The following is an 18,145-nucleotide window of genomic DNA, read 5'->3' as shown; positions in this document are numbered from 1 at the left end:
TGACTGTTTTTCCTGATTTTTACCTTCTTTCTCTTTCTTCTTCCTCTTTGTTGTTTTATTTTCAATATGCTATAGTGGACCTGAAGAATTTCTATCTTCAGGCTATCTATCTATAACAAATAAGTTAATAAATCCTTCCACCTTCTACTTACTTCAACACCTTCTCACAGCATATATTGATATTTCAATATCCCTCCCTGTGGTTACTGGCCCTTGTACAGTACATATGTGATTCCAAGCAGAGATTCAGCAATTTCTTCTGATTCCAAGTAGCAATTCAACACTTACAATCAATTGTAAAGGAGAGAGAGTGTCATCTACACAGTGAGGACACCCTATTCTAAAGCCTTGGATGAAAAAAATCAAGAGGGACAAGATGGAACCATGTGAAACCCCATAATATAAATGACTTGTGGCTGAATAGTTGTCCTCTGGCACCACTTTCTGGCATTGGCTCTTCAGGAATGAGCAGAACCATCCGAACACCATTCCCATATTTGAGTCAAGAGAGACGATCCAGAAGGCTAAGTAGTCAGCAGCATTGAAAGCTGCTTAAAGATTCAGGAGACTCAGCAGGGTTGCATCTCCCTGTCTTTCTCCTGGTATCAGACATCTGTAAGGGCAACCAATGCAGCTCTGTGCCAAAACAGGGTCTAAAAGCAAACTGAAATGAATCCAGTTTATCAGATTCATCTCAGAGTGCCAGTAGTTCCAGTGGAACTCACTAAGAACTGGAAGACAGCTGAGGCATGCCTGAAATAATTGTAGCACATTGCCCTGGCGGGAAAGAAGCCCAGACATTACAAGTAAACTTAGTGAAGGGCACAGCAAAAGCAAAGGACTCTTACCAGTGCTATTTTTCTAGAAAAAGAGGTTCCAGAACTCACCATGAACGCCTCCCTCTTTCTCTTAGAAAGGCAATGGCACCCACCTTCCGAAACTGAGTTCCAGCGAATTCCCCCTGGAAAAAAAGCCCTGACTATTAGGCTGTTTGGAACATGTTTATAATGTGTGTTCAGGAACATTTTGTTTCAGTGTCCATGACAGCTACATTTCTCACACTCTGAGACCATGACTAATAATGACCTTCAAAAGGAAGACAACCAAGAGCGACATTGTTTAAGTGTACCCATAACACACAAGTATGATCACCCATCCATCCACGTGAACTCTAGGAGGAGGTGCGAGGGTTCTTGTTTCTGGTCTATTGATGTTGGATTTACATTGTTATACTTCCTAGTCCTGTATACATTTTGAATTACTTACCTGTATACATTAAATGAAACTTACCATTGATTGATTGGTTGATTGGTTGATTGAAAAAGAGCACCTGTAGTTCCACAGCAACCCACTGGCGGAGGAAGAGGAGTGCGGGGGGAGTGCACCGCCCTCAGCAGCGTGCCATCGCAGCTGCCCCCCCGGCCGTACTAGGTGCCCCGCCCCCGTCTGCTCTCCACCCCCCGGTGCTGGAGCATGAAGCTCCGCCACTGCAGCAACTACCTTTTTGAGCAGCTTGCCCAAAGAGAGGACATTTACAACCAGCTGATAGTTATTAGACATTTTGGTGAGTTTCAGCAGGAGTGGCTTCTTCGTTCCTATGATACATATTCCTGACAGCTTAAGGCAGCAGTTCTCAACCTGTGGGTCCTCAGATGTTGTTGGACTACAACTCCCATCATCCCTGAACTCTGGCCTTGCTAGCTAGGGATGATGGGAGTTGTAGTCCAACAACATCTGGGGACCCACAGGTTGAGGAATTAAATTTGTTTTAATTTTAAAATTATTTAATTCACTGCTATTTCAAATAGTCAGCACAGCTTTCCCGCAAATCTTTAGCGTAACTGTTTATCCCTTTTCAGCCCTTTAGATACTAAGCTTAACTAAATACTATGGCGTTTCTGCATATTCTTTTCTTGTTACCCTTACTTTTATCGCTCCCTGCCTTTTGAAGCCCCTCTTTCAAAATTTAGGACCAAATTAGGCAAGATACAGGAGTAATGTCCCAGTTTTAACCAAGAAGTATAAAACTATGAATTTGAAGAGTGTATCAGTGGGGAGAGGAAGGCATGCTTAACCCTTTCCTTGCAATCTGTTTTTCCAGTCAAACTAGCCTCTAGGTGCTTTTCTCCCCTCATAGGAAAGGAATTGGATCTGCCCCCCATGGGTTGAAAGTAGCTGAGGGGTGAAAGGAAGAGTGATCTACAGGGAGAAATTTAAGCACACATCCCCACACACTGCTGTGATTGATGCCACAGTCCCCTGCAACAGCATTTCAGTATAAAACAAACAAAATACCCCAACTAAGTCACAGGGAAACCGTTCATTTCTCATCTAGTTTGGTGCTTAGACTTTAGGCTTTCTGGGGTGGGAATCTGTCTGCTTTTGCCAAGTGTCATGTGCATGTATAAAGCTATAGGTATAAACATTAATGCTATGAAATGAGGGAAAGAATTGAAATTCTCAAATTAACTGCCCATAGGAGTGGGAACAGCAAGTGTGCCTTATCCTCTAAATTGGTGTTTTGTTTTTCTAAATCTGAGCACATAATCCTATCACTCAGCCTAATTGACCTGTTTTAAGTTTTTAATTTACAACAGGCCTTCCAGCCATCTGAACTCCCTGGGAAGCTATTCCCTGCCTAGCAACAACTGCAGCATCAGCTAAGACGTGGCAATCTTTTGGTTCCTTTCTCCATCTACTCCCCCAAATTTAGCAGTTTCCAGGGTCAGAGTGCCAATATTATTATTTTTTATTTATGAGGGCAATGCTTCATAAGATGGTAACACTGAGAAATGCCACCACAATCAAAACAAAAGAGAGAAATCTGTTATGGTGAATAATGAAGTCCTTCTACATTACTGTTATTGGTCAAGAAAGCCACCTGGCTTGTAAGTACCACCTGCCATAAAGCAGAATATCTGGAAGTGATAAATATTAGCAGTCATATGGAACTTATGGAACAGTGCCAACACTTTCAATAGCTCTGGGGCCTGAGAGGGTTAATCAGATTCACGGCAGATAAAGAAACTTTAAAGAAAGTATTTTGTTATGGCACATAGTAGAGAGTGGCACATGGTATCTGTATTTGCAAAAACCAGAGAAAAGAATCATGATGCTGTTGCTCTGAGTGCTTGATCACTAGGCTTTTCTGTTGCTTCACAGATCTAAAGGTTGCTTTTGAGTATAGGAAAGCATCCATAAATAAATTCCGCCCCCTCTTTCCAATATACATGAAAGGTGAAAGATCAGAAATTTTGAAACTGAAGAGGTGGGAAAGTGATTTTCATAATGTTCCCTTTTATTTATGAAGCTAACACATTGCTTTTATCACGTCTCTAGAGGCACCATCTACAGAGAATTTGCCATGTTTTTATAACGTGCTTCTGGGAAGCGGGACAAACACACCATGTTCAGTTTGTTATTTACCACAACACTGATCATCATCTTCATTCTTCTCTTGCCCTTTCACTCTGAGCATCCTGAGGGTCTTTGCTTTGTCCCTAAAGACCCTGGATTGTCTCCTTTTACTGTCAACAACTCCTGTCCTCCAACTCTTAGGCAAAAGTTTTTTGCATCATCTACTACCCGATCCTTTTTTTGGGAGATGCCTTGGATTGAAACAGAGACCCTCTGTGCACAAAGCACTGAGTTCTCATCACTCACCATACAAGGGTATTTTCCTGTAGGGTGCATTGCAGTTGTTAAGAATACTATACCTATGTGAGTCCCACTAAAGTGAATGACCCTCCTGCAAAACACATGTGTTTCCCAGTTGTGCATCCATTCTCACTTATAGGTCTCAGGGTGAATGCCACATAGGGGCAAGCCGTTGAAAGCCTTGGGTGAGAGAGGAAGGGTGAATTGGATTGGGGGCTAGTTTTAAGTCCATTTTTGCAACTGAAATCTGTGCTTCCTCTTCAAACTTCTATTGGCCAGGCCAGGGGGAAAGGCACAGTATAATGGAGTTGTATTTTATGTATTCAATGGGTCTGACTAAGTCCTATTCTGACTCAGACCCACTGAAAATAATGGATCTAAGTTTGTCAAGTCTAGCGATGGAAGGATCTGCCAATTTTCCAGTCTAAAATCCAGTTCTGCATATTTCTGCAACTATTTGTGGATTTTTTTTTGTAAGTCCTTGTGAAAATTCACCAGCATTTTAGTGCAAAATACCCCTGCCAACACATTTTTGTATGCAGTATTGATTACTCTACACATTTTTGCAAGCATTTTCTCATAATACAATGCAACTTGTATGTTGCTTTCACCAATATTTTTATTGTTTTGCATACTTTCACCTAATATAAGCATTTTTGTAAACATTGTTTAATTGGGGAACAGCATTGCAAAATTTGAATGCTTGCAAATTTTGAAGGGAGGCTGTGTTTCGGTTCTCATGTTTCAGAAAGTTCAAATTCGATACATTCACTTTTAATGGTGAATGGTGAATTTCTCCTGCATCCCTAGGAGAGGAAAACTAGTTTTCAATGGTATCAGTAATTCCCATCTCTCCATCCAATAGCAGCTTTTGGAGGAAGAACATGATTTCAATTGGGGAAACAGTGTTAGAGGAAGAGTCTACCACCAGTTCAGTGCCCCGATCCACTTCAGAGCTGGTTCTATAGTAGTTTAGATAATAATAATAATAATAATAATAATAATAATAATAATAATAATACTCTCTCACATATTTCACACCTTGTGTAGTTTGCCTGTCCCATAGAAGTTCCCAGTTTACTGCATTCTAAAGCTTTTTAGGGAGTAATGTTTCCCCCCAATGATGCATTAATGATGTCGGAGGAGTAAAGAACAAACGGATTGATCCTTTTTTTGTAATTGAGTGTATTTTCCCCATTCTATCTGATGCATCTCAGTTTACAGTAATTTTTGAGTGGGGATAGAGAAAACACACAGCTGTGCCTTAGCACCGAATTGTGTCAATGAGGTTTCCAAGCAATAACTGTAAATGGAGCAACTGCACAGGTTTTAAAAATTGAATCATGTACCTTACCTGTTATTTCAGTGACTAGGGGATGCCCCAGCCAACAGTAGCAAATTGCTTTTATTGAACAATGTGGGAAAGCTATCAAAAGGCAGTCTGATAATGGTGCCACTCTTGCTTCTAAGGTCCTTGGGACTATTAGCTCTATTATTTATTCACACTGCTATAGCCTTTGGATTCATCCATTGTTGTGCAAAGTATAGTGCGTCCTGCCCTTCAACAGTAATAAAACTTCACAAAGTGTTGAAACAAGGCATAAAGTTTGGAGAATTTAAACACTGAGGCAAGGAAATGTTGAGAAATCCTGGCTTGGCTCGGTATCTTTAACAGGGTTCTGGAAAAAAATGAATCTGTAGCAGCTTCATATACATTTCATTATTTGAACGGCAAACTTCAAAGTTCACAACATGATGAAATAAATACTTTAATTATCTGTGACCCTAAAAATGTGGTGTGCAATTAAAGGAATGGTTCAAGGGGATTTTTCCGCCTTGGGTTACAGTGCAGAGTTAAGCCTAGCAAACTGGTCACTGAAGACAGAAAGTGCCAAACAGAAGGAAATGTAAATCAAGCCTTGTGCAAAATATATGGCTTAATTTTGTGCTGGTTTTTGTTTTTTTGTTCCTGGATTTCTCATGTGTTATGAAGCGTCATATGAAAACACTGGAAATGCAGACCATAATCGAATGTTTCCAGGGGATGGGGCTACCAAAAGAAAGTGATTACCTATACTGGATTGTATGATTCCTTCTTTTGTTATTCACTCTTCTTGGATGCACCCTTGCTTAGGGCCAGAGCAGAACTGCGGCAGAAAAAAGGGACCTGTTTCAGGCAGCATGGTGAGGGTTCGAGGAATGGAAATAGATGTAGGCAGAAATCAGTGCCTGAATAGCACAGCAATACTTTTTAAATGCAAGAGGCACTATCTGGGTTTCAGTTAAAGCAGCAAAACATTTTGGGCTGGCACTACCCTTTTAATTAAGGCAGAGGTGGCAAACCTCAGGCCGTGTGTCTCTCCAAGCCACCCTATCTGGCCCTTGGAACTCTTCCCAGGCCACCCCACTTGTCTCCAGGCTATCACCCTCCTCACTGGCCCTGCTTTGCACGACAAACGTTTTTGCTTGGCTGGAATGTGACCTTGAACACTGATAGAGCCTCTTGCTTGCCTGGATGGCGAATAGAGAAGTGTGGATATGAGTGTGTGTAGATGCTGGCCTACTGTAGGAAAAGATCATTGACATTCATTGCTCCACCCACTTTAGCCTCTGACCGCACCGTGGGGCCTCTGGAGTCTGCCTGCCTCCTCCCACTCAGTCACCCTACAGCTGGGGGGGGGGGAGGCAGTGGGTGGACCATTTGGACAGCGCAGAGCCTGTGCGTGCCCAAGCCAACGCGTCTCTCCCAGGAGAGACGCATGGCTTGGGCACATTGCAGGCCCCATGGTGAGTGCCAACTGGCATTTTGTCACCCCCCTCAGTGGTGACACCCGGGGCAGACCGCACCCACTACACACACCCTTCCTTCGCCCGTGCATGGAGGGCCAGATCCTGTCACTCCGATCACAGGAGCTCTAAAAATGTCTGTATAGAGAGGGCTTTGATGTGGGCCCATAAGTATCAAACGAGCTGTGAGTAATGCCAGGAATGTGCCAAAGAAATTGCATGCTGGTTACAGAAGATCAGTGAACAGCTATTCTTCCATTGGCTTCCATAGCTTTTTAAAGGTACATGTGCCAAACATATTTCTGGGCTTACCCTTCCAGACTCTTTTTATCCAGCTCCTAGCAACTTACAGGAGAATGCTTTCTGGGAATTAAGGGTTGGAGTAACAGCAACCAAAGCGGGTGGGGACTGCAAGAGCATCAACATACACAAGAGGTGGTAGAGGAATGCAAGTGCCTTGTATCTGATCCGATAGTCATCACAGTTAAATAGCCGTTGATTCACTGCAGAAGTGGTTGATAAAAGGCATATCCATCATAATACATTTTCCTTTATCATAACATAACCTGAGAAAGTGACCCCTTTGTTAGCTTCTGGGCTATAAGAGTTCACAAATGCTAACTATAGAATGTAATTCAAATGTAACAAAGATCCAGTTCATTTTGGGACCGGTGGAACCAGGGAATGTCCATGGACCTTGGCATTCATTCCATTCTTCTCCCCTGCCATGTATTTCTGCTAAAGTGATGTGAGCAAATTAGAAAAGAAATGTTTACTAGACAATTAAATGGCTCGTATTAAATGTAAAGGCTTTCAGGAGAAAAATAAATTAATAAACAGAGGCTATTTCAGGTGCCTTATCTTTTCAGACAATAAATGCTGTCTTGATTTACTCTTTCTCTTACTTATTATGGAGAACTATAACACGGAAGGAAATTATTGCCCTCTTTTGTACAAATGGCTTATGAGTGCAATCATTAAGGCACAAGTCTCTTTATATAGAATGCTAATTTGATTTAGCCCAATTTCTGTGTCACAGACTTCTGGGAGGTTGCAAAGTGCTTCATAAATACCTCCTTTGATTAAATTAAAGCAAAGATTTTAACAGACTGCAGTTATTTGTATCTGTCAAAAAGGCTGAAGGGAGACGGTTGCCTTTGGTTTAGATAAGACTGTTTGATATAAGAAGATGGTTGTGGAATAAAACATGCTTTATTTATTCAATTCTATTTGATATTGATATCCCATATAATGTGTTGAACACTGTAAAGTGTTTCTTTCTTTCCTTTTTTTAAATCATTTTTTAAAAAGGAAAGTGGATGAAATTTTAAAATGTATTAAATGCTTCCTCTCATGTCCCTGATCCTGAGTCACAACTCAGGCATGGACTTTGGGAGAAATCTGCACATTTGAAGAGGTAGGTTAAATGTATTCAGGATCTCCTTGCCCATAAGCAGCTTCCACGGGCAGCAGAAAACTTTGAAAGGGATGGGGGCAGGGGGAGAGTCTGTGCCAGCTCATGAACAAAGATTCAGTAGAAACACACAAAAAGCCAGTTCAAAGTTCTCTATTTCACCCACCAAATATGTGTGGACGTACTGCTCATGGGATTCCCTACCATCAATAGCCTGCAAAAAGCCTGGGTGTGTACAGCCAGATGAAAAATGGCAGCTGAAGGGGGCACAGCCAATTTCCTATTCTACCCTGTTGTACACTGAGATGACCTGCATATCTACTATAACGGCCGGTCATGAAATTCTTCACTGTGCATTTGGAGATCTCTTAAGATACTGTAACTAAATTTGCACAATGGTACCCAAGATCAAAGGGACGCGGGTGGCGCTGTGGGTTAAACCACAGAGCCTAGGACTTGCCCATCAGAAGGTCAGCGGTTCGAATCCCCTGACAGGGTGAGCTCCCGTTGCTCGGTCCCTGCTCCTGCCAACCTAGCAGTTTGAAAGCACGTCAAAGTGCAAGTAGATAAATAGAAAGGTTTCCGTGCGCTGCTCTGGTTCGACAGAAGTGGCTTAATCATGTTGGTCACATGACCCGGAAGCTGTACACCGGCTCCCTCGGCCAGTAAAGAAAGATGAGCGCCACAACCCCAGAGTCGGTCATGACTGGACCTAATGGTCAGGGGTCCCTTTACTTTTATCTTTACCCAAGATCAAGGAGCATGTTTTCATCTATGTTAAGATATAATAGGACACCATATTGAACTAAGTCAGCAGATTCAACCTTTTAATCACTATTTTCAAACCTGCCCTGGTTTTTTGTGTTTGTGTGTCTTAGAATTCCCAAGCAACACTTGCTAGGAGGCCGCTAATATACAAATCTGCATCTGAATTAATACAAATCAGGGATTCCAACAGCCTTATTTGGATTCAAAAAGCCTTTCTGTTGTTGCTATTGCTAAACAACTGGAACTGAGAAACCCTTGCCAATATATATCAAGTCATCCAGCAACCCACCACTATCTCCCTTCTGCCCATCCTTGCAAAGACATTTGTTTCTCATGTATGATGCACATGAAGACAAAAACAGCATTGCACAACGTTAATGCTGGAGTAGTGGTAAACACAAGGATCAGTGTACTCAAATCCTCGTCTAGACAGTGGCCAAAGCATCTGTGGGAAGAAGGAAGCAATTTTTGTACACTAAAAGGATTTGGTTGTGTAATTAATGTAAACAGAAGCCTGCACAGAAGGAGGGGTGCATGAGAAAGCTGCTGTGGCAGTCTAGGCTCTAGTAGTGTAAGGCTGCTCAGAAGAAGAATCCAAGCCTGGGAATTGTTCTTGCCTCTTCTGCCATTTGATGACATCTGGCTAATGGAACACTGACAACCTTTAAGACAGTATACATTATTAACAAAATAAGTAAACAAACACCAGATTTTACTTTAAGGAAGTTCTGTATAAATTGGCTTACTTTGCACAATTCATTCTGCTTCTCCTACCCATGAAGGAGGAACACTTTGCCTCATGCTGAGGGCAAAATGTTTTACACAGCCTTACCTCAGCCCTGGGTATCTCTATCTGCCCCCAATGTGTGGGCTCTGAGATGGCACCAGGCAGTGCTCCAAATATTTGCAGCGATAAGTGCTAAGAACATGCTGGACCCTGAATTCAGTGCTCAGTAATAACATTTGTACTTAGATGATAGGATGATCACCATTGACATTTATGGCAGAAATCATAAAGTCCTACAGACTCTACTTTACGGGGGTATAAAATAATACTATTTCACTTGCCCCATAGTTGTGATTTAAAAACAAGCAAACAGATATTTAAGTCCATAAAGCTTGAAAGTTTTGCTCCTTCCTCTTTCTCTTGTTATGTACAAATATGTGGCCTAGTTAATATAGGTTCTGCATAGGCAATAAAACCAAGGATTTGTCATTGGCTTTGTGCTAGACCTGTTAGATTCTACTAGGTTCCACCCTTCTTCCTCTTCTTTGGTTTCACCTCTGCCGAGATTCTATCATAGTGCCATGCCCCTTTGACTTGCTAAGATTCCTCCAAGCTCCTCTTCCACTCTCTCAGATGCTGTTCTTGACATGCCCAATTCTTCTCTGATTCTAGCCAGCAGCTATTGCCCTGGCCCCATATAAGGAAACAGGGTTTCTGAAATCAAATGTTGGTTTATTTTATGACTTCACATAAACGTATATCCCGCTTTTCAAGAAATCTTTTCCACAAAGCGACTTGCAACTCTTATCTAAAACGACAGTGACAGCAACTTTTCAGTATATTTTAAAATATTTAAATAGTTTAAAACTTCATTCCATAGCTGCTCTAAAGGTAAAAACATCAAAAACAACAATAAAATCCAGGAGACCCACAACACAAAGACCCCAGTATGCTTTAACCACTGAAGGTCTTTGAGAATAAATTGGTCTTCAGTGCTCTTGAAACCATTACAAGGGATGAGGCTTGCTGAATATCAAAAGGAACAGAGTGTTCTGATCTAGTGCACCTGAGGATTGCAAAACCTCTGGAAAAGATATAGAAAAAACCCCAAAATTGGAAGGAAGCAGCAAAAGTGATGGCCCCAGGTTCAATCTTTGGTCCGAAAGATGACAGATAGCGGGCTGAGAAAGATGCCTCCTAGATCTTCCCAATTGCAGTAAATACCGGTAATTCAATGAACTAGTTGCCTGACTGTATATAAGGCACACTGCCTTGTTGTTATTACAGATGCAGTATGCATTAAAAAACACAAGTATACTCTTGGGCTGTTCCTATTCATTTCGTTGGGGATGGCACACTAGAGCAATACAGATTGTGTCCTCTACCTATTTATCCTACATATCTTTTTTAAACTAGTATGCCCCACTTTTCACTGTATGTCTCAAAGCAGCTTACAGAAAAGTAAGTGGTTTGTTTATGTCCACAGTGAGGTGAGGTGGAGGCACTTTTACCCAAACTTTCAGCAGGTGAGCTGCTGAAGGGGTGAATTCAGTTGTGGTGCAAACTCAATGGCAGGAGTGCCAAATTGGCCAGGAGGAAGTTACATAAGGGCATTTTCTGGTGCTAGACCTGTTCTTCACGTGGCTCCACAAAGCACCTATAAACAGAGAACACTGCCAGCATAAAATATTAAAGTTGCAAAAATGAAAGATTCATGCAGCGTCCGCCAGATAGATATCCTCCCTGGCTGAATGTAAGATCTCCTGCCAGAAGAAGGTTGAAAAATGCAGCAGCCAAAAATTGATATGCGGGCAAATGGGGCCCTGCATTTAGGATACACCGTTTCTAACCAATCAGGCTAAATGAAATCAGCAGGCCTGGGCCTTATCTCCTAGATAACCCTCATTAATCCAGTGAGCTTCTGAGGACAAAAAAGAGAAATGAATTGCTTCATTTGTGTCGCTTGAATGGAATGCTAATGAGGGGAGGTGGGGGGGTGAGTTAATTATTCATTCCAGCCGACTGAGCAGAAAGCAGATCCTGGCTTCCCCTGTTACCATTGCAACAAGTGGCAGCCGGCCTAGCGAAAGCAAGCCAAGGGAAACATTTATAAAACTGAAACCAACATGAAATATGCCTTCTCAGAAAAGGAAACCCCTGGTCTTGAGCTGCGCAGGGCACAACCAGATGGATTTACGGACAAAGCTTCTTGTAGCAAGGAACCAGGAAAGAAAGCCCTTCATATCTCAAATTTGCTTCATGATTAACCATGCCTCCTGGGGGAAACCGTGTTGCCTTGGTAAGTTTGGTACAAGTTTTCCAGGCGTTTCGCATCAGTAGTTGAACAATGCTTTGCTTTGTTTTTGTTTTGTTTTGTTGCTTCTGTTGGTACTACAACATTTGATGAACTTTTTGAAAAGACCTGGCTGGCTCCTGCATTTAAAGCAGAATTTAAAGAGCACAATTGTTGAGGATTTACAGTGGAAGCCTCTATGTTTCTATTAGAAGTAATTCCATTTGAGTTGAACAAATTCTGCTTCCGGGTAATTGTGTATAGGATTTCAGTCTCAGTAATTTTCAATACATTTCAAGCTGCCTTTAAAAAAATATATTAAATAAACTTGAATGCATACAGCAACACAGTTGCTGTTGCTAACTAAAGGCTCATAATGGTGTCTGGATTTTGCTATTGTGTTTTTGTATTTTGTAATGTGCATTTAGTTTTGCGGTGTAGCATGTGTTTTTTACATGTATGTTATTTATCTGTACAGAACGTGATGTGGTGTAATATTTTAAAAAAGTTTTTACTTCTGTAAACTACCTTGGGTCCGATTTTAATGGAGAGAAGTGGGATATAAATTACTGTTCTAAGCTAAAATTAAATAAAAGAAACTATATTCAACATTCCACTTCTTGCAAAGCCCAAGTTCTTGTAGATCCCTGTAATCAAAACGTAACCAAAATTATTGTAACCAAGTGGAATCCAGATATTATAGTCAACCCTATACATATCTAGTCAGAAGTAAGTCCTATTAAGATGAATGGGTCTTACGCCCAGGTATGTCAGAAAAGGATTGCAGCAGCTTGTAAGGAGGTTTAGAGTTACACATGTGGTTTGTGTGTAATTTCCTTTTTAAACATATATTTAGCACTAGGTCATGGCCACCAGACATTTCCCTGTGTTTGTTAGGAGTGTTGTTTGTGTAGTCTGATTATTTCTTTCTAGAAGGATTGTGTTGCAGGACGTATGTTCGGCTATACATCATTTGAAAGCAACGTTATTAATGAATCTTGTTTTTCCAATGGCAAAAAAGACAGATGCTGTGTCTGTGAGACACAAAACAGTGGGGGAGCGGTGTTAGGCATCTATCTCCATTAGTCAGGGTATTAAAAAAAAACTCCTGAAAGTTTTGATTTGTTAGTCAACACCAGTGAAATTGTTAACATTTTCCCATATGCCCTGCCACAGCAAAGACAAGTATCTCGAAATGTAAATAATGGGTTTGCATTAATTCAGTTCAACTCACATGCCAGCTTGCAAAATAGATTTTACCCCATTAAAAGAAAGGCTGGAATAAATAACTTCCTAGACAAGACGACAAATCACAATGGGGCTAATTTTCTTCTGTGAAAACAGTATTAGCATGCACCCTGCTTAAAATGTAATTATTTTCTCTCAGACTTTGTGATCTATGACAACTCTCCTTTCCTCATGACAAAATACATTCTTTAAAAAACTAAGAAACATATACATATATGTTTTATCTAGAGAGATAAAAATACTGGTAATATTGACTATGATGTATTGCAGCAACGTGACGCAATCATTTAACAACAGGGCAGTGTAGCCAAAAGCAATACACTCACTTACCTGGGAGTAAGCCCTGTTGAATTTAATGAGATTTATGTTCAAGTAGACATGTACAGGATGATTTCAGGGGGAAATTAAGTACAAAGTTGCTATGTTTGAAGCAACTTGTTAGCACTGTGACTTTAATACTTGAGTGGATTTAGTTGGCCTTTGGCAAAATGCCTCTTTTACTTTGCATAATAATAATAATAATAATAATAATAATAATAATTCATATCCCTCCCATCTGGCTGAGTTTCCCCAGCCACTCTGGGCGGCTTGCAACAAATAAAACACAACATCAAACATTAAAAAACGAGATACCCTATACAAGCAACAAACCAACCAACCAATAAATAAATAAATAAATAAATAAATAAATACCAATAATAATAACAAACTGTTTACAGTTATACTCAAAGTAACCACCAACTCCAACTAAACATTTAACCAACACTAACCCAACAAAAACAAAACGGAGGAACCAAAATTAGAACCATTTAAAAATTTGAAAACATTTTAGCCAGTTGCCGCAACCCAAGAGTTGTTCCAGCAATGTCCCAGTGACCTCCCAGGAGCCTCTTTTAGCTCACTCTGGAGTCTGGGCCCTGCCCCCTAGGCCAGGTGGAAATGGGCCTTGCAGCAGCGGTCTTCCTTCCAGCACTCAGGCAGCAGTAGAACATAGAATTCCTAATATATGAATTGTGTCACTGCCAGCTACAGAAAGAACATAACATGGTGATGAACTGACAATGAACAGCATTGTTACCTGGTGGTGGGAAAGAGTTACTACTTGTCAATCAGAATAAAGATGTCCTGTTGCTTTAGGCTTCAGTCCTAAAGTGACTTCAGTGACCAAAGATCAAGTCCCACTGAACTCAGGGTACCCCAACACCTGTGGAATTGTGATGTTAGGACACAGCCATTACCAAATATAGCAAAGTCTTGTGACACCTTAAAGACTATCAAATTTATTATGACATAAGTTCTCATGGACTGAAGTTTACTTCGTCTGATGCTTTTCTTTTATTTTCTTATTGGTTGGTGGGGGTTTTTAAATTATTTTGTATTTTGTATATTTTATTGTAGTAAGCCTGTAAAGCGAGATGAACGCCACAACCCCAGAATTGTCTGCGACTGGACTTAACTGTCAGGGGTCCTTTACCATCTTTTTACTGTAAGACAAATCCATTTGGCCACATGTATTGCCAAATTCATTGCGGGCAGGGCGGATGATGACTAATTACGAATGTGTGCTTCTTTCCCAGTTAGATCACTGTTTCCCAGCTTTGAGAGTTTTAACTAATCTATGCCTTTGCAGAAGAATAGAGTTTCGTATGCAGTTTCCCCTATGTGATGTTTGCATAACTCCTCAGACACAGCTGGGCTCACGCAGCCCTTGAAAAAGTAACCAAAGTGCACTGGGAATCATGGGGTTTTTTGCTTTGTTTTGCGGATGCCTAAGATTGTTCTGTGCATAAATTTGCATCGTGACATCATCATAAACACATGGGCTTTTAGCACCAGCCACATGCACACTTGAACAACTTGTTTCCCTGCTTTGGCCAGCTGTAATCCTGCTGTACAGCCATCAGCAGAGATGGCACAGTTTTATGTTCATTCCATTGTAATTGCATTATGGCTATTGAATTCTTTCCTATCTTTGTTTAATGCTATCCTTCTGGCAGTGGAGAGGGGTCAACTATCCATGCTGATTTTATTAGGTATTTTAGTAGCCTTTCATACGGCCAATCATGAGGTTTTATTGAAATGCCTGTGGGTCCTAGCAAAGGATAATGAAGTTGCTCTTGGTACCTTTCTGGCAGGTGAAATAAGCAATTTCCCATCTTCATAAAGGTGGCTACCTGGGGGCCCTGCTGAACATGGTTTCAAATGGTGGTCATGCTTTTGAAGTACAGTATTGTTTGGTAAACAGTATGTGGATGATCTGTCCTTTCTGCATATTATTTAAAGGGGAGTTTTCGCTGTCTCTTCTAAGCAGCCTGTTTTGTGTTCATGCCCATTCCGCCCTGTATAAAATCTATTGGCAATTTTTAAGGTTTTTATCATCACACAGCACATTTTAAAATAAAGCCAGTCTTGATTATCATTTTGAAACTGAGGTGGATCAGGATGCTTCCTAATCATAAGAATAACTGAAAAATAAAATAACACCCAGTGGTGTTTCTTGAATCTTCTTCCCTCCAAAACTGTTCTGTGTTGGTGCTTATTCCCCCTCCCCCTGCATTTTTCTTTTAATGTGCATTTTTATCCCACCTTTCCTCCACCAAGAAGCTGAAGGTGACATACATATGGCTCTCCTCCTCCACACTGTATCCTCAAAACAACCCTGTGAGGTAGGTTGGGCTGAGAGGCAGTGACTGGCTAAAGCTCCTGCAGTGAGCTTTATGGCAGAGTGGAGTTTGGGACACTGGGCTCCCAGGGCCTATTTAACACTGCAACTGCTACATGGTTTAGGTGTCAGTGGTAGCTGGTAACATTTTTACTTGGTAGAGCTGCTATTTTTAACCTTAATGTTTTCATCTTAGTAGAACTTGTATAGCACTTATTTAGGAAAGTATACGACCACACATGTGCATAGTGCCATTGTCTCCTCTTGTCTAAAAAACGCTCCCTCCCTCACTTATTCTCTACACATTTGGGGACAGGGAAATAACTTCAAGGTAAGAGGGCCCAAGTATGATTCTTAGACAAGATTGAATTAATACTGTACCTCTTATTTAGAAATTTCACCATACCACATGACCTAATCTTTTCAGTTATTGTATGGTTAAAACCTACACACCTGTTGCGCCCCCCCCCAAACCTGAACACTTAAAAACTTTTAAAATGTGAGAAAAACTTGTTTTCAGGTGTGTGCAGTTTCCTCCCTCCAAAAACCAACTCTTCATTATCCAAAACATGTTTTTTTAAATTAAAAGAACAAAGTGTTCCAACCAATAGATAGAAAAATAATAATGATTGTTTCATTTGGGCTAGGGCACATCAGAGCACAACAGAACATAATTATAATGTGTAGCTCAGTTCTGAAAATGAGTAGTAATAATCTCTGCTCATGTGTGGAGTTCATCACACCAGGCTAATCATAATTGACCTCTATTATATCAGAGATTTGGGACACTATCTTCCAGGTTTGGGGACAATTGCAGAGTCGTGTCCAGACAGGCACAGAGCTCAAATGTCTCACTTTAGAAGTTCACTGACAAACTTACTAAGAACAAGCTGGAAATATAGTGACAGCATTTTATTCATTCCTATGCATTCAAGATATATCCCCTGCTAGAGGAGAGGCTTGTTGGAAGCAGATCCACACACCTTTTCTGGAAATTTGAGGGAAATAGTTAATACAGAATATGTTCCAACACATAAACAAGCCAACCACTATTTGCCTCCCAATTCCCCAATTTAAAAAGAGGCAGAATGATTAAGTAGAACAGTAGATATTTATTACAGAGAGCTTGCTTGCTCTTTCTCTCTAGCAAGGTCACAAAACAAATACCATGGGTGGCGTGGAGTTCCTCAAAGTAGGAAACACACCCTGTTGCTTCTCTTGCCTTCAGGGAAACAGCTCTAAACATGCTAGGCTAATGCTGTTTTTGAAGCAGTTCTGACTCCTTCAATATCTGCTATAGTCGCTGTGCTGAACAGGCACCATTAACAACAAATGAAGTAAGAGTCTTCCTATCAGGACTGACTTCCCAGCAGTCTGATTGGTCACATGGTTTTTCTGCCTAGATGCACATGAGACATGCCTCTTTGCCATTGCTATACTTTTGAAGTAGGAGTGACAAAGTGCTGCAGAGAGCTGATAGGCAAGAGAACGGGAGTTTAACAGAAATGCTTCTACAAGCTTCTGTGCAAGTAGAAAATTGGGGGGGGGGGGACAGGGGACAAGGAAAAGTGGTTGGCTTTGAGATATTGAGGATTTTTTTAAATTGCTTGACAGTTTGAGTGGGAAGGCTGTGCCCCACTGGATGTAACAATTTCCAAGTCCTGACCCATCGGCAGAAGCATAGAATCGTACAAGTGTAGCGTTGGAAGGGACCACAAGGGTCATCCAGTCCAACACCCTGCAATGCAGGAATCCTTTGCTCAATGTGGTGCTCGAATCCATGACTCATGTCCACAGCATTCCCTTGATCCACCAAGCTTGTAACTCTATCAAAAAAAGAAAAAAAAGAAATGAGATTCGACTGGCATGACTTGTTTTTGAGAAACCTATACTAGGACTTAATAATCACAGCTTTTCTAAGTGCTCACAAACTGCGTAATTTATCTGTTCTAGGACCTTTCCTGGTATCACTGTCAAGCTTACAAGCTGGTAGTTACCTGGATCTTATCCCTGCCCCCTTTTGAAGATGGGGACAATAGTTGCCCACCTCCATAGTCAGGAAACAGCACATGCTACTTCTGATCTGCCCAGATCCCCATAGTAAGTAAGATCATGCTATAGAATCCCTTGTGATAACATGATTTTTTAACATTTCAGACAAGAACAGCATATGAGAGGTTGTAGTTTCATTTGTGCTATCTTGCTAAGAGCCCACAGAAACCTAACCCTGATTATGTTGCTTCTCTGTGCTGTTTGTCCAGTATCCAGGGTGGGTGGCAGCAACTTTGAATAAAGCAGTTATCAACAACGGCCTTTGCGAGGAGGCAAAATTGATGGATGATTTGTTCCCTGCTGTACTTTGGACCATCTTATAATTCTAGCTTTTGTGCAGCCTATTGAGGCAGACTCAGTGCTGCAAGTTGGACAGGATCACTGTCAAATAGGTTGTAAGGATCAAGAAATACCATCTAATCTTGAGTGTCACAAGTTGAGGGCTGGTGCAGGTGACGATGAAGCTGTTGTTTTACTTAGTTGTTAAGTAGAACTGTGATGATATGGGCTTACATCCATCCATATTCATATCCATAC

The 18,145-nt window shown here is 41.0% G+C and overlaps 1 protein-coding gene and 1 long non-coding RNA gene across 2 annotated transcripts in view; one reads left to right on the top strand and one right to left on the bottom strand.

The window, feature by feature from the left end:
- Nucleotides 1–9,847: 9,847 nt before the first annotated feature.
- LOC309370778 lies at nt 9,848–14,068 on the bottom strand. The gene is made up of 2 exons (XR_014168686.1): nt 13,973–14,068; nt 9,848–10,067 (listed from the first exon to the last, which is right to left on the bottom strand). It is a non-coding gene; the product is annotated as an uncharacterized lncRNA (long non-coding RNA).
- LOC309370693 ((E2-independent) E3 ubiquitin-conjugating enzyme FATS) overlaps nt 11,435–18,145 on the top strand; it is a 101,776-nt gene continuing 95,065 nt past the window's right edge. The window contains exon 1 of the mRNA XM_081912678.1: nt 11,435–11,652. Within this exon, the coding sequence (XP_081768804.1) occupies nt 11,487–11,652 (166 nt within the window). The 5' untranslated portion in view covers nt 11,435–11,486. The remainder of the gene's footprint in view (nt 11,653–18,145) is intronic.

Source organism: Podarcis melisellensis, assembly GCF_964234715.1.
Source record: "Podarcis melisellensis genome assembly, chromosome: 5".
NCBI classification, from domain to species: Eukaryota; Metazoa; Chordata; class Lepidosauria; order Squamata; family Lacertidae; genus Podarcis; species Podarcis melisellensis.
The sequence above is the reverse complement of the archived record's forward strand: the minus strand, read 5'-3'. Positions and strand labels throughout refer to the sequence as shown.